Source organism: Myotis lucifugus, unplaced genomic scaffold, assembly GCF_000147115.1.
Source record: "Myotis lucifugus unplaced genomic scaffold, Myoluc2.0 scaffold_298, whole genome shotgun sequence".
NCBI lineage: Eukaryota > Metazoa > Chordata > Mammalia > Chiroptera > Vespertilionidae > Myotis > Myotis lucifugus.
Window position 1 is genome coordinate 457,898 of NW_005871346.1, and position 14,646 is coordinate 472,543.

General features: G+C 41.4%; 1 protein-coding gene across 8 annotated transcripts in view; it reads right to left on the minus strand.

The window, feature by feature from the left end:
* Positions 1-14,646, minus strand: part of WAPL (WAPL cohesin release factor) — a 112,743-nt gene that overhangs the window by 35,297 nt on the left and 62,800 nt on the right. For all 8 annotated transcript variants that reach the window (XR_002831993.1, XM_023763714.1, XM_023763713.1 and 5 more), the window contains exon 5: positions 2,760-2,855. Coding sequence is in view for 7 of the 8 variants with exons in the window: in XM_023763714.1 (XP_023619482.1) it covers positions 2,760-2,855 (96 nt within the window). In the remaining variant the exon portion in view is untranslated. The remainder of the gene's footprint in view (positions 1-2,759; positions 2,856-14,646) is intronic.

Below are 14,646 nucleotides of genomic sequence, written 5' to 3' on the forward strand. Positions count from 1 at the left end.
ATGACAGGGGGCACTCCCCAACCCCTTGATTGGCCCTGCTCTGAGCGTGGACAGGGGGGGGGCCCCGCCACCCTCCCCCCTCGGCCCCCGCCGTGTGACAGGGGGCGGTGCCCCAACCCCACAATCGGCCTACCCTGAGCGTGACTGAGGGTGGCATCGCAGGTGGCATCGCAACCTTCCTGATTCCGCCCTGCTCTGTGCATGACAGGGGGGCAGCGCCCCCAACTCCCCAATCGGCCCTGCTCTGAGCCTGACCAGGGGCTGCACCTAGGGATTGGGCCTGCCCTCTGCCACCCAGGATCAGGCCTAAACCAGCAGGTCGTTATCTCCCGAAGGGTCCCAGACTGCGAGAGGGCACAGGCCGGGCTGAGGGACCCCCCCCTCCCCCCGAGTGCACAAATTTTTGTGCACCGGGCCTCTAGTGTATATAATAAAAGCCTAAGCAGCTGTTAAGGCAGAACGACCAGTCGCTATGATGTGCACTGACCACCAGGGGGCAGATGCTCAGTGCAGGAGCTGCCCCCTGGTGGTCAGTGTGCTCCCACAGGGAGAGTGTCGTTCAGCCAGAAGCCGGGCTCATGGCTGGTGAGCGCAGCTGCCATGGCGGGAGCCACTCCCAACTCTGTGGCAGCAGGAGCAGCGGGCCGAGATGAGTGTGAGCAGTGTGGCGCCCAGCTCCGATTTGGGCTCCTCCCTGGCTGCCTGCCACTGGCGCACTACTACATCCCCTGAGGGGTCCTGGACTGCAAGAGGGCACAGGCCAGGCTGAGGAACCGCCCCCCCCGCCCAGTGCACAAATTTCGTGCACTGGGCCTCTAGTACATTATATTTTAGAAAGATCTCTATGGCTAATTTTTGTTGTTACAAAGAACTCATTCCTTAAAAACAAAAAGAACTCACTAATTCAGTGGTTCTCAACCTTCTGGCCCTTTAATACAGTTCCTCATGTTGTGACCCAACCATAAAATTATTTTCGTTGCTACTTCATAACTGTAATGTTGCTACTGTTATGAATTGTAATGTAAATATCTGATATGCAGGATGGTCTTAGGCGACCCCTGTGAAAGGGTCGTTCGACCGCCAAAGGGGTCGCGACCCACAGGTTGAGAACCGCTGCACTAATTGATAGCTCCAGATGACTGAGGAGTTACCATTATCTAGAACAGCCATGCCCCACCTAAGCATCTCTAAAATCTTGATGCCCCCCCTGTGACATATAATTCTTATTATTCAAAAAGTGAACTCCTATTCTCGTGGAGGAAGCCTAAAAGGCCATTAACTTGGTCAAAACAAGCTTCCAAAGAACATGGCATCCACAAAAGAGAAAAATAAAAGAATGGAAGGATAGTTGAAGTACTGAGGAAGATATCACAAAGGAATTGTTAAAATAATAATAATATGAAGTGATATGAAAAAAAATAGCAAGTTTCAAAACATATAATAGAGAACTGAAATACATAAATATGTCACAATATATATTTATATACTGTATATGAGGCCCCTAGAACCATAAGAAATGCGAAAAATTCACTGTTAATAACTCATTCTCGAATTGCCCCCCTTAAAAATCAAATTGCCCCTCTGTTGGGAACCACTGATCTAGAAATATTGTTTTTCAAATGTGTTCTGAATTGAATTACTGAAATGCAGGAAAAGTTCTCTAAAAAGTGAATTAACCACTCAAAGCCACTTTATCATCTATGTAGGATGTAATTTATAACACAAGTCTAAATACAAATTTCAAATAGACTAATTTGCCCTTTAAAACCGAACACTATCCTATCCTATCCTATCCAATAAAAGCCTAATATGCAAATTGTCCCCTCGACCGAAAGTTCGACCATGAGTTCGACCGCTCCCTATGACGTGTGCTGACCACCAGGGGGCAGCGCAAAACATGGCGGGCATCGGCAACGTGGCACTGGCAGCGGGCAGCAGTGGAGGCACTGCCAGCCCCGATGGGCCTCGATGAGAGCAGGACCGTGGCAGGATGGTGGAGCAGGTAAGTGGGCGGTGCCAGGCCAACGTGGGTGCAAGCAGGGCCCAATCGCCCTACCGATCACCCCGCAGACAGTGACCAGTGGCGACAGGGCCGCCGCTCAGCTCCCAGGCGCTGAGGGGCCCAGGTGCTGCTCAGTGCCCAGAGGTCAGCTGGGATCTGCCTTTCCACACCCAACGCTCGCACTTTGATCACCGGCCAGGCCTAGGGCCATACCCGTGCACGAATTTCGTGCACTGGATTCGTGCACTGGATCTCTAGTAATTCCATAAAATGTGGGTCAGAAGTAAAAAAAAAATTTAAGGCTTTTTATTTATAACCTAGTACAGTGATGGCGAACCTATGACACGTGTGTCAGAGGTGACACGTGAACTCATTTTTTTGGTTGATTTTTCTTTGTTAAATGGCATTTAAATATTTAAAATAAGTATCTAAAATATAAGTCTTTGTTTTACTATGGTTGCAAATATCAAAAAATTTCTATATGTGACACAGCAACAGAGTTAAGTTAGGGTTTTTCAAAATGCTGACACGCTAAGCTCAAAAGGTTCGCCATCACTGACCTAGCAGGACCAGAATTTCTGTAATGCCATCCACGATCCTCACTTTTCCAATGAATTAAACTAAGTTTTTATTAGGAAGCCACTAAGTTTTAGTTAAGAAGTCCAAAATAAACTGGTAAAGAGGAAATTCAGAGACATCCAAATTATGAATAAAGATAGCAAAACAAACATGAAATTAAAAAGTACAGTTCACTTACTGTAACACTCTGAGGTTTTACTACTGGTGGCCCAGGTAGTTCTTCTGAGTCTGGATGGTTCCAATGTCTGGCATTATACACAGCTTTTGTAGGAGACTACAGAAATGAGAAAAAAGTCAACTGTTTCCATATTTTGCATCCTTATGAAATTGTCTCATTTCATAAAATAAAAATCTTAATAAATAATTTAAATGCATAAACATATACCCTAGACCAGTGGTCGGCAAACTCATTAGTCAATAGAGCCAAATATCAACAGTACAACGATTGAAATTTCTTTTGAGAGCCAAATTTTTTAAACTTAAACTATATAGGTAGGTACATTGTTATTAATTTAATTAGGGTACTCCTAAGCTGGCCTTTGCTAAAAACGTCCTCAATCTGATTGAGGTACATTTGCTGAGGTCGACCCCTTCCAACTCTCCCATCAACACTCATCTTGTATACTTGTTTCGTCTATCTCCTTTCGTTCATCCTCTCTATATGTCCAAACCATCTCAACATACCTTTCTCAATCCTTGATACTACATCTTCTTTCACTCCACAACGTTCCCTATATGTGTGCGCCCGCACGTGGTATTTTGAGGAAGAGCCACACTCAAGGGGCCAAAGAGCCGTATGTGGCTCACGAGCCACGGTTTGCTGACCACTGCCCTAGACCAGCGATCGCCAACCTTTTGGACCTCACGGACCACCAGTGGTCTGCGGACCATTGGTTGGCGACCACTGCCCTAGACAGAGCAGATGAACAGTATCTAGCTCATATTCCCACCATGTAGCCATGCCCATGTCAGACATAGAGTCACTGGGACATTCTCTCATGAAATTGATAATCAGTGCTCTAGTCTAGAGGACAACTATTAACAACCAGGAGAAGAAAGTAAACCAGGCCTGTACTAACTTACTAATCAATATAATTAATTCAATATGTTCTTTATTCCTCATGCTACTGATCCATGCCCCACACTCTTCCAACCATGGAAATCGGGCAGCACAAGTGATAAAGGCCCATATTCATTTAAGTGAAACTGTCAGGGTCAGATCAGTACCATCATTCAAAAGTTTTCAAATTTTATAAAGGTAAATATTGTACATATGCCTCATGTTACAAAACATAGTGGGGTCTAAAGCAATAGTATGTAATAACATCCATGATTTCTGCAGCAAAATGTATACATATTTACATTAAGTAGGATACTACCCCAACTCAATTTAGAGTAGTTTACTGGCAAATCAATTTACTATAAAAAATGAAAAAAAACTTTGTTTAACACTCTTTATTTCAGAATTGAGAATAAAGAACTGTGAACCTGTATAATCAAATCCATAGGATAAAACCTGTATAAAATGAACGTATCAATTCTTCTAAAGGAGACTGATTACACAAAGACCAATGTTTTATCCGTCCTTTATAAATGATGTTAAATTTTGTTCTTTAACCTTCAAAAAATGGTTTTAATCTCATTAGAGATTCTAAGTGTGATAATTTACGTATTTTCAGTACTAATACAAAAAAAATAAGAGTACAAGAGGAGAAACATACTTCAAGATTGGCCAAAAATCTACATAAAAAAAATTACCCATTTTCCCTTACAAGCTGCAATGAACTAACATAATTGGAATTAAGCATCATACAAAGTTATCTTTTTATACAAATACTAGTGGCCCAGTGCACAAAATTCGTGCACGGGGGAGGGTGTGTTCCTCAGCCTGGCCTGCACCATCTCCAATTTGGGACCCCTCGAAGGATGTCCTGCTGCCAGTTTACAGGGATCGGGCCTAAACCAGCAGTCAGACATCCCTCTCGCAATCCGGGACTGCTGGCTCCTAACTGCTCACCTGCCTGCCTGCCTGCCTGATTGCCTCTAACCACTCTGCCTGCTGGCCTGCTCACCCCCAACTGCCCCCCTCTCCCCCCCGCTGCTGGCCTGCTCGCCTCCAAATGCCTCCCCCCTCCCGCCAGCCTGATCACCCCAAACTGCCCCCCCTGCTGGCCTGCTCGCCCCCTACCTTCCCTCCCCACTGGCCTGCTCATCCCCAACTGTCCCCCTGCTGGCCTGCTCACTCCAAACTGCCCCGCCCCCCGCTGTCCTGATCACCTCCAACTGACCCCTACTGATGGCCTGCTTGCTCCCAACTGGCCCCCCTGCTGGTCTGCTTACCCCCAACGGCCCCGCCCCCCACCAGCCTAATCACCCACAACTGCCCTCCCCTCTTGGCCTCTAACCACCTCTACCTCAGCCCTGCCACCATGGCTTTGTCCAGAAGAACATCTGGAAGGTCTCCTGGAAGGTTTCCCAGTCTAATTAGCATATTACTCTTTTATTAGTATAAATATATTTGTCTGTAAATATGATTATGATTGCAGATATGAGTAGGACCAGTTAAAATTTTATAGAATGGGCCTTTTATTACAGATAGTTTGCCATGTATGCATTTTTTCTAAAGAAGTAAAAATTACTTTAAAAAAATGTTTCAGGAAGACTGAGAAATTTACAGTATCTGCTTTTTTTTCCAAGAAAGTTGTCACTTTTATGCCAGAGTGAGAATTATTTGTATGCTTTGTATGTCAGCATTGGGCCACTGTGACTGGGGGGCACTTAGCTTGACTTGAGAGTAATTATCTTGCTCACTGGCTGGGAGGGAGGGTGTGTGGCAGAGGAGATAAATACTCGGTTCTGGATTATTCATAGATTGCTGACTTTCTGGATTGGTTGTGCAAGCCCCTCCTTTTATTGATGTCCACCTTCTATTGACAGACATCTACCCTGGGAGAGAAATGAGATGAAACTCTCTTTCTTTTCATTGTAAAAAGCATTTGAATTCCTAAGGTGTGATAAGGCCACCCAGCCATCCACAGTCAAGGTACACATTTTCATGGAGGATGTTCCCACTCTTGAATAAATTTTTTTCTTTTAATTTAAACTTCCTTCTATAACTGTTTTCTTGTTACTTAAAAGCTAGTTTTTTGAAACTACTTCCAAAAAGCTTAAGCTGTATATGTCCTTGGAATGAATTTATAAATAAGAATTGAGCCCGTCCGGTGTGACTCAGTGGTTTAGCATCGACCCATGAACCAGGAGGTCACAGTTTGATTCCAGGTCAGGCCACATGCCCGGGTTGTGGGCTTAATCCCCGGTACGGGGCGTGTAGGAGGCAGCCGATCAATGATTCTCTCTCATCATTGATGTTTCTATCTCTCTCCCTCTCCCTTCCTCTCTGAATCAGTAAGAATATACTTTAAAGAGAGAGAGAGAGAGAGAGAGAGAGAGAGAGAGAGAGAGAGGAGTATATATGTTTGTAAATAAGAAAACATGTATTTGATGCTCTTAGAAAGTCTTATTTTCTTTCATTAAAACTTGTGCAGTATAGGGAACTCCATAGATTCTCTTAATTTGAAGAAAGTTAGAGGGAAAGGTATTAATTCAGAGTTCCTTGGGAAAATGTGTCACTTATATATTTTTTATGTTTATTTTTTTAAAATCAAAAACAAATATTTTCTATTCAGAAAATATATTTGGATCTAAATATCTTCTATAATTTTAACCCTAAAATATCAATTTAAATATTTTAAAAATGGTTGGGATGTTTGTTTTTTTAAATAAGTTAGGTTACTGGAGTTCTACATGTTACTGGATCACCTGGGGTAATTTTCTGATTGGAAAATTAAGAATTATAGTCAGAGGGGAGGACATGAGAATTTTTAAAGAACATATTCAATTTACTTTAGAAGCCGAACCTCTCTTATCATGTGACTTGTTTTGTATGTTTGTTAAACTATATTATCACATAAGCATTGCTGCTATTGGGACAAACAGTGACAGTTGATTCGGTTCATCTGAATGTCCACTGTCTGTTTTAATTTGTATGTTCGTTTTGACTCTGTCATATGCTCAAACTTTAGTGGAAGTCATGAGAACCTATTATTTTTGCCTGCTCCCTCCTTTACGTTGGAAATACTCTTTTTTACTCAGAGGGACCTTAACTTTAATGTAAGGGATTGTTTCCATTGCCAACTTCTTTCTTCCTTGCCAAGTAAGGGTGTTGTTGCGAACTCTTCAGTGATGCCTTCCCCAGAATATTTGCAGATGTGGTTGGGAAAAGTCATTTCATCCCCGACCTTTGCATGTCAGGTGCTGGGGTGCCGGGGTGCTGCCTTGCCTGCGCCCAGCTCTCCGATCCCAATGCGGCTCTCTCTCCCTCCGATCGCCATGGTGACCACCGGCCTGCGCCCCGCCTCTCTCTCCCTCCGATCGCCATGGCGACCACTGGGACGCAGGCTGGGCGGCACCCCCGGGCATCCGGGGGTGCCACCCGGCCTGCGCCCCGGCTCTCTCTCCCTTTGATCGCCATGTGATCACGGGGCCGCAGGCAAGGCAGCACCCCCGCGGCTCTTGCCTGCTGCCTGGGTTTCCGATCACTGTTCTTCGGTCCTTCCCCTTTCGCCTCCCATCATTGTGCCTATGTATGCAAATTAACCGCCATCTTTGTTGGCAGTTAATTTGCATATCACCCTAATTAGCCAATGGGAAGCATAGAGGAGGTACGGTTAATTACCCTTTTTGTCTTTTATTAGATAGGATCTTCAAAATAATCATGTTATAACATCAAGATTGCAGTGTAAACTCCACAAGAACTGTTTGCTTTTTAAGTGATTTTTTTTTTTTTTAAGAGAGAGAAAGAGGAAAGGAGAGGATCATCTGCTGCCTCCTACATGTCCCCTATGGAGAACTGAGCCTGCAATCTGGACGCGTACCATGACTGGGAAGCAAGTCGGCAATCTTTCAGTGCACAGGACAATGCCCAACCAACTGAGCCACACCAGCCATGGCAAGAACTGGTTTTAAAAGATAAAGTTTAAATTGATTCATATATTAAATGTATTAGAAAATCGTAATGCTAAAAGAAATTCTACTGTGAAACTTACATGAAGTAGAAAGTCTCTCATTTATAAACAGACCTGTTATTCTTACATAACACGTTTGTATAAAGTGATGATGCATTAGTAATCTAAAGCAGTTTATGTACTCACACAATGACTTAATTAGGCCTCTTGAGACACAACAACATAGGCACTCAAGCATCCACCATAGAATCTATATGCTACTAGTTGATAGATCCCTCATTTAAACAATCTCTAATACACAAAACACTGACCTGTGGAAAGAATAGGTACCTCAAAGCTCAAGAACTTTATTTCTTTTTAAAACTCATTGATTTCAGCCGGGCCAGGTGGCTCAGTTAGTATGAGTGCCGTCCTGAGCACCAAAAAGGTTGCAGGCTCAATCACTGGTTGGGGCACATATGGAAGGCAACTGATCTATGTTTCCCTCACATTGATGTTTCTCTTTCTCTCTCCCTTCCGCTCTCTCTAAAAATCAATAAAAATATATTTTTTAAATGAATGAATGAAATGAATGAGTGAAAGGTTATCTGGTTTCAGAGGTAACAAAATAGCAGGTCAGGTCAAAGTTCTAAATTAAACTGACACCCTCCTAGTTAAGTGTAAGTGGCAACACACTGAACAGTTAACAAAGTAGACGTAGGAACCATATGGTCTGGATTAAAAGCCAGATAAGTAGTAAGCTCTACTACTACTTTATTACTCAACATTTTTCTCATCTCTAAAATGTGGTTAATAATAGTACCTACTGCAATGAGTTGTTGTGAAGATTAAATAAATATATGTAAGATACTCAGAAGAGTGCCTGAAACAATATGTGTTATACAAGTATTAATTATTATTGATAATAATAATGATAGTTATTATGTAATCATGAGCAATTCCATCTGAGTCCAGCATTTTCATAAGAATATTAGAATATAATGGTCTACCCACCTAATAGACTGCAATAAACAAATGGAATAACTGACATGAAAACACTTTGTTAACATTTATAAAAAAGCAGACTGGGATACATTGATCTAACTCATCTCAAAAGTCCTTGAATAATATCCCTGATGGATATAAATGCAAAATCCTCAACTAGAGAAACAAATTCAAGAACACATTAAAAGGTTCATACTGCTTTTTATTCAAAACAGTACTGTACATACTAGCAAAAGCAATTCGATAAGAAAAAGAAATAAAAGGCATCCAAAATAGAAAGAAATAAAAGGTTCTCTATTCACAGATGACATGATCTTATATGTAGAAAACTCTAAAGATTACACATATAAAAAAAAATAACTTTTAGAACTAATAAATGTATTCAGTAAAGTTGTATAATACAAAGTCAAGATACAAAAATCAGGTGCATTTCTAATACAACTAACAAAAAACAATCGAAAAGATAAAATGAAATAAATCCCACTATAATAGCATCAAAAATAAAAAATATGTAGGAATAAACTTAACCAAACAAGGCCAAAGATCTGTATACTGACACCTACAAAATACTGTTGAAAAGAAACTTAAGACACAAATAAAAGGAAAGATATCCCAGATTGGAAGACAATATTGTTCAAATGTCCATACTACCCAAAGTAATCTACAGATTCTATGTATTCCTACCAATGGTATTTTTTTACAGTAATAAGAAAAACAAATTTAAAACTCATATGGAACCACAAGCAACCTTAAATAGCCAAAACAGTCTTGAAAAAACAAAAAACTTGGAGGACTCACATTTCCTGATTTCAAAATGTATCACAAAGCTACAGTAATCAAAATAGTAGGGTACTGAGAGAAAGATAGATATAAAGACTAATGAAACAGGATGGAGAGCCCAGAATCTACAGGTATATGGTCAAATGATCTTCATTAAGGGAGCCAAAACAACACACTGGGGACAGTCCCTTCAACAAATGGTGCTGGGAAACTGGATTATACAAAAATCAACTCAAAATGGATTAAAGATTTACACATAAGATCTAAAACTGTAAAACTCCTAGAGAAAACGCAAGAAAAGATACAGGACACTGGTTCTGGCAATAACTTCCTAGACATGACACCAAAAGCCAAAGCAACATAAGCAAACATAGAAAAGTAGGACTACATCAAACTAAAAGGCTTCTTCTGCACAGCAAAGAAAACAATTAAAAGTGTGAAGAGGCATCCCAGCCAGTGTGGCTCAATGGTTGAGCATCAACCCAGGAACCAAGATTCCTGGTCAGAGTACACACCGGGTTTGTGGGCTTGATCCCCAGTGGGGGGCATGCAGGAGGCAGCTAATTGATGATGTTTCTCTCTTTTTTTTAAAAATATATTTTATTGATTTTTTACAGAGAAGAAGGGAGAGGGATAGAGAGCTAGAAACATCGATGAGAGAGAAACATCGATCAGCTGCCTCCTGCACGGCCCCCACTGGGGATGTGCCCGCAACCAAGGTACATGCCCTTGACCGGAATCGAACCCGGGACCCCTCAGTCCGCAGGCCGACACTCTATCCACTGAGCCAAACCGGTTCGGCAATGATGTTTCTCTCATCAATGTTTCTATCCCTTTCCCTTCCTCTTACTCTAACAATCAATAAAACATTTTTTTAAGAGGCAACCTACAGAATAGGAGAAAATACTTGCAGGTGATAATATCTGCTAAGTGTTTACTATCGAAAATAGTTGACCCTAAGGGGACATCTATAATACTCTCAACAATAAAGATAAAATTTTTAAAAACATGTTTTTATTGATTTCAGAGAGAAAGGGAGAGGGAGTGAGATAGAAACATCAATGATGAGAGAGAATCATTGACTGGCTGCCTCCGGCATGCCCTCCAATGGAGCTTGAGCCCGCAACCTGGGCATGTGCCCTGACTGGGAATCGAACTGTGACCTCCTGATTACAGGTCAATGCTCAATCACTGAGCTACGCCAGCTGAGTATAAAGATAAATTTTTTAAGCCCTAGCCAGTATGGCTTAGCGAACAGAGCCTCAGACTGCAGACTGAAGAGTCCTGGATTCAATTCTGGTCAAGGGCACAAGCCCAGGTTGTGGGCTCAATCCCCAGTAGGGGGCAGGCAGGAGGTAGCGAATCAATGATTCTCTCTCATCACTGATGTCTCTCTCTCTCTCCCCCCCTTCCTCTCTGAAATCAATAAAAATATATTTAAAGATAAATTTTTAAAAAAGAAAACATAGTTGACCCTTAAACCATGTGGGTTTGAACTGCACAGATGTTAATACATGATGTTTTTCAATAAACACAGTTTGCCCTTCATATCTGAGGGTATTGCATTTGCAGATCCAGCCAATAGCAGATTCAACCTATGGTGGATAAAAAAAACCAGTATTTTTGGATTCCCACCTGCAGATCAAAATATTGTCTTCAATTCGCAGTTAGCTGAATCCACAGATGCAAAGTACTGACTATAGTTTTTTTGGAGTTAAAAGTTACACACGGATTTCTGACTGGGGGATAAAGGGGTGCAGTCAGCACTCCTAACTCCCACATTGATCAAGGGTCAACTATAAAAGGAACTCTTACAATTCAACAGCAAAACAAACAAGAAATGGGCAACGAACTTAAATTTCTCCAAAGAAGACATACAAAGAAAGGGCCAGTAAGGTATATGAAAAGATGCTCAACATCATTAGTCATTAAGAAAAATGCAAATCTGAATCACAATGAGTTATCACATCACACCCATTAAGATAGCCACTGTCAAAAGAACAGAAAAAAAAAAAAGTGGTGGCAGACAAATTGGAACTGTTTCCTTAAACAGTGTTAGTGGGAATTTATTTTTTATTTTTTTTATGAATGACATTCTATTATCCACTTGGACTTTGGATTATCGGAGCTGTTCCTGGCTCCTATCTTGAACCCACACTTTTTAAAGAAAATATCTATTTTTATTGATTTCAAGAGAGAAAGGGAGAGAGAGAAACATCAATGATGAGAGAGAATCATTGATCGGCTGTCTCCTGCATGCCCCCCCCCCCCCCCACGGGGAATTGAACCCGCAACCCGGGCATGTGCCCTTCACCGGAATCAAAGCTGGGATCCCTCAGTCCGCAGACAGACACTCTATCCACTGAACCAAACAGGGTAGGGCTGTTAGTGGGAATATAAGGTGTAGCCATTTTGGAACACAGTATAGAGACACCAAAAAATTTAAAAACAGAACTACCACATGATCCTGCAATCCCACTTTGGGGTATTTAGACAAAAGAATTGAAATCAGGATCTTCAAGAAATACATGCACTCCCATGTTCATTGCAGCATTTAATCACAATAGCCAAGAAGTGGAAACAACCTAACTGGCCATCAAAAGATGAATGGATAAAGAAAATGTTAGATACATCCATACACCAGAATATTATTCAACCATAAAATAGAAGGAAATAGTATCACATGCAACAATATGTATGAGCCCTGTGAACCCGGGGGAGGGAAGGGTGTGTGTGAGAACACCTACTAAGAAGGGCTCCTCATGGCTAACTGGGCTCAAATAAAAAATCAGAAGCCGCCCTAGCCAGTTTGGCTCAGCAGATAAAGTGTCAGCCTGTGGACCAAAGGGTCCCAAGTTCTGGTCAAAGGTTGCAGGCTCCTCCCCGGGCCGGGCCCTGGTCCAGGCGCTTGCAGGAAGCAACCAATCAATGTGTTTCTCTCTCATCGATGTTTCCCCTCTCTCTTACACTCTCCCTAAAAGACAATGGAAAAAATATCCTCGGGTGAGGATTAAAAAATAAATAAATAAATACATTAGGAGGCTAAACAGCCCATTTCTGCACAAGGGCCTCGCATGCAAATTGCACTTTGTGGGGAAGCCTCTGTGCTAACCTGCCTGCCCCTACACTGAACTGCCTGCAGTTTCTGTCATCTGAGCCAGTTCTTAAATGGTTTTCTGCAATCCTATTTCAACCAATAGGATTGGGGCTTTCCTCATTCAATCAGCTGCATAGCTCTGACCAATCAGCGTGGCTCTATTGGACCAATCAAACTGTAACCTTATTTGCTGAGGGTGGACCAGCCAGGAACCAGGGGTGGGAACTTCGGTCCATATAAACCAACCCTCTTCTGGCTGGGGAAGCACATTCTCCACTGAAGACTGAAGGCTATAAGGCACTAAAAATGAAAACCTCTCTCACTGGAGCACGGTCACAGAGCAGAGCAGCCTAGCTGAAAAAGGGCCTGGCACCAGGACTGCCTGGCCAGGGAGCAACCTCATAGCCATGCTGTTTTCACAGCAGCTCTCCATCACAACTGAGCTGTTCCACAGCAGTGCTATATCACTGTTTGCACTGAATACAGTTTCCTTCACCTCACCCCAAATTGGGGACTCCTGCTGGCACTGAATTGGTGCCAACTACCATCATTTGACACCCTTAGGATGTTGTGCTAATTAAGCCAGTCTCAGAGGGACTAATACTGCATGTTTCCATTTATGTAAACTATCTAAAGTTGTCAAATTCATTAAAACAGAAAGAATGGTGGTTGGCAAGGGCTGGTGGGAGGAAGAAATGGGGTGTTGCTGTTCAATGGGTATAGAGTTTGTTATGCAAGATGAAGAAGTTCTAGAGATCTGTTGTACAACATTGTGCTCACAGCTAATAATACTTGTATGGTACATTAAAAGTTTCTTAAGAGGGCAGATCTCATGTTATGGTTTTAACCACAATGAAAATTTTTTCAAAAAGTCCTTGAAAACTAGCTATGTAAAGAATAACTGGAAGTTATATTAAAAGGACACATTCACCCCCTGGTGTGGCACAGTTGTTGAGCGTTGACCTATGAACCAGGAGGTCACATGCCCAGGTTTCGGGTTCAATTCTCAGTATGGGGCGTACAGAAGGCATCAGATTGATGATTCTCAATCATCACTGATGTCTCTATCTCTCTCTCCCTTCCTCTCTAAAATCAATAAAAAGATTTTTTTTTTAAAAAAGGGCTTATTATAGGGTTTACTATAGGAAGGGGGAGGAGATGGATACATCCTACTTTCTAAAAATTAGTGAGATAAACAACATCTGAATGTGGTTATTACGCACTGGGGGAGAGGAACCAAAGTGCATGACAATGACTGACTTGGAGCTCTTCACATGATTCCAAAATGATATGATAATTCACATGCACTGAAATGATTTATATCTGAAAATTACACACTATATCACATGCAAATGTCACTCAGTAAAAGTGACTGTGTACAGTATCTGCAAAAAAAATAGCAACCAACTTTTCATGGAAAATGAAAATCATCCTTACCATACCATTTAGCAACCTAGCTAAGTTTTATCTGGATCATTCTGATTGCACCACCAGGCTCATCTTTAATCTTGTTAATTTTATTCTGGCTTGTGAAGCAGACATGTCATATTAACCAGATTCCTTAACTTTTCTGTTAAAATATTTGTGAATTGTTTGTTCTGCAATCTATATGAGAAGAATATTTAGAATAAATTAAGTAGAAAGCTCTTTAGGAATACTCTAAGATTGAAATCATTTTAATACAGTTCAGTTCTAGTCATCTTAAACATACTATTCTTTACTATTCAATTATCCAGGGCATGACAAACTAAGAGAACCTCAAATGTAACACACTATTACAGTGAAAGAAAAAATATGCCAAAGACAGACCTATAAAGGAATCATATATTCATGAGAGAGAATCCAGTTTCTATCAAGGTAATGGATAAAAATCTGTTCTTACAATTATAATGCCAAGGTTATGGTTAAACAGAATGGTGTGTTGAATCACAATTTTAAAGCAGAGGAAAGAAAAATTCCTTCATGAAAAGCTAAGAAGAAATGACAATGTTATGCTATCCTTCATTAAACTGGTTCCCAAAAGGGGAAAAATTAGAATAACTGCTTTTAAGTCATATGAACTTTTTAAATAATACCAAATAGATTTCTGAGTTTTCAAAGAATACTATGTATTAAATGAGGACAAATACAGTAAGCTGATCAGAATTTATCCAGCCTGCTCTGGCCGGGTGGTTCAGCTG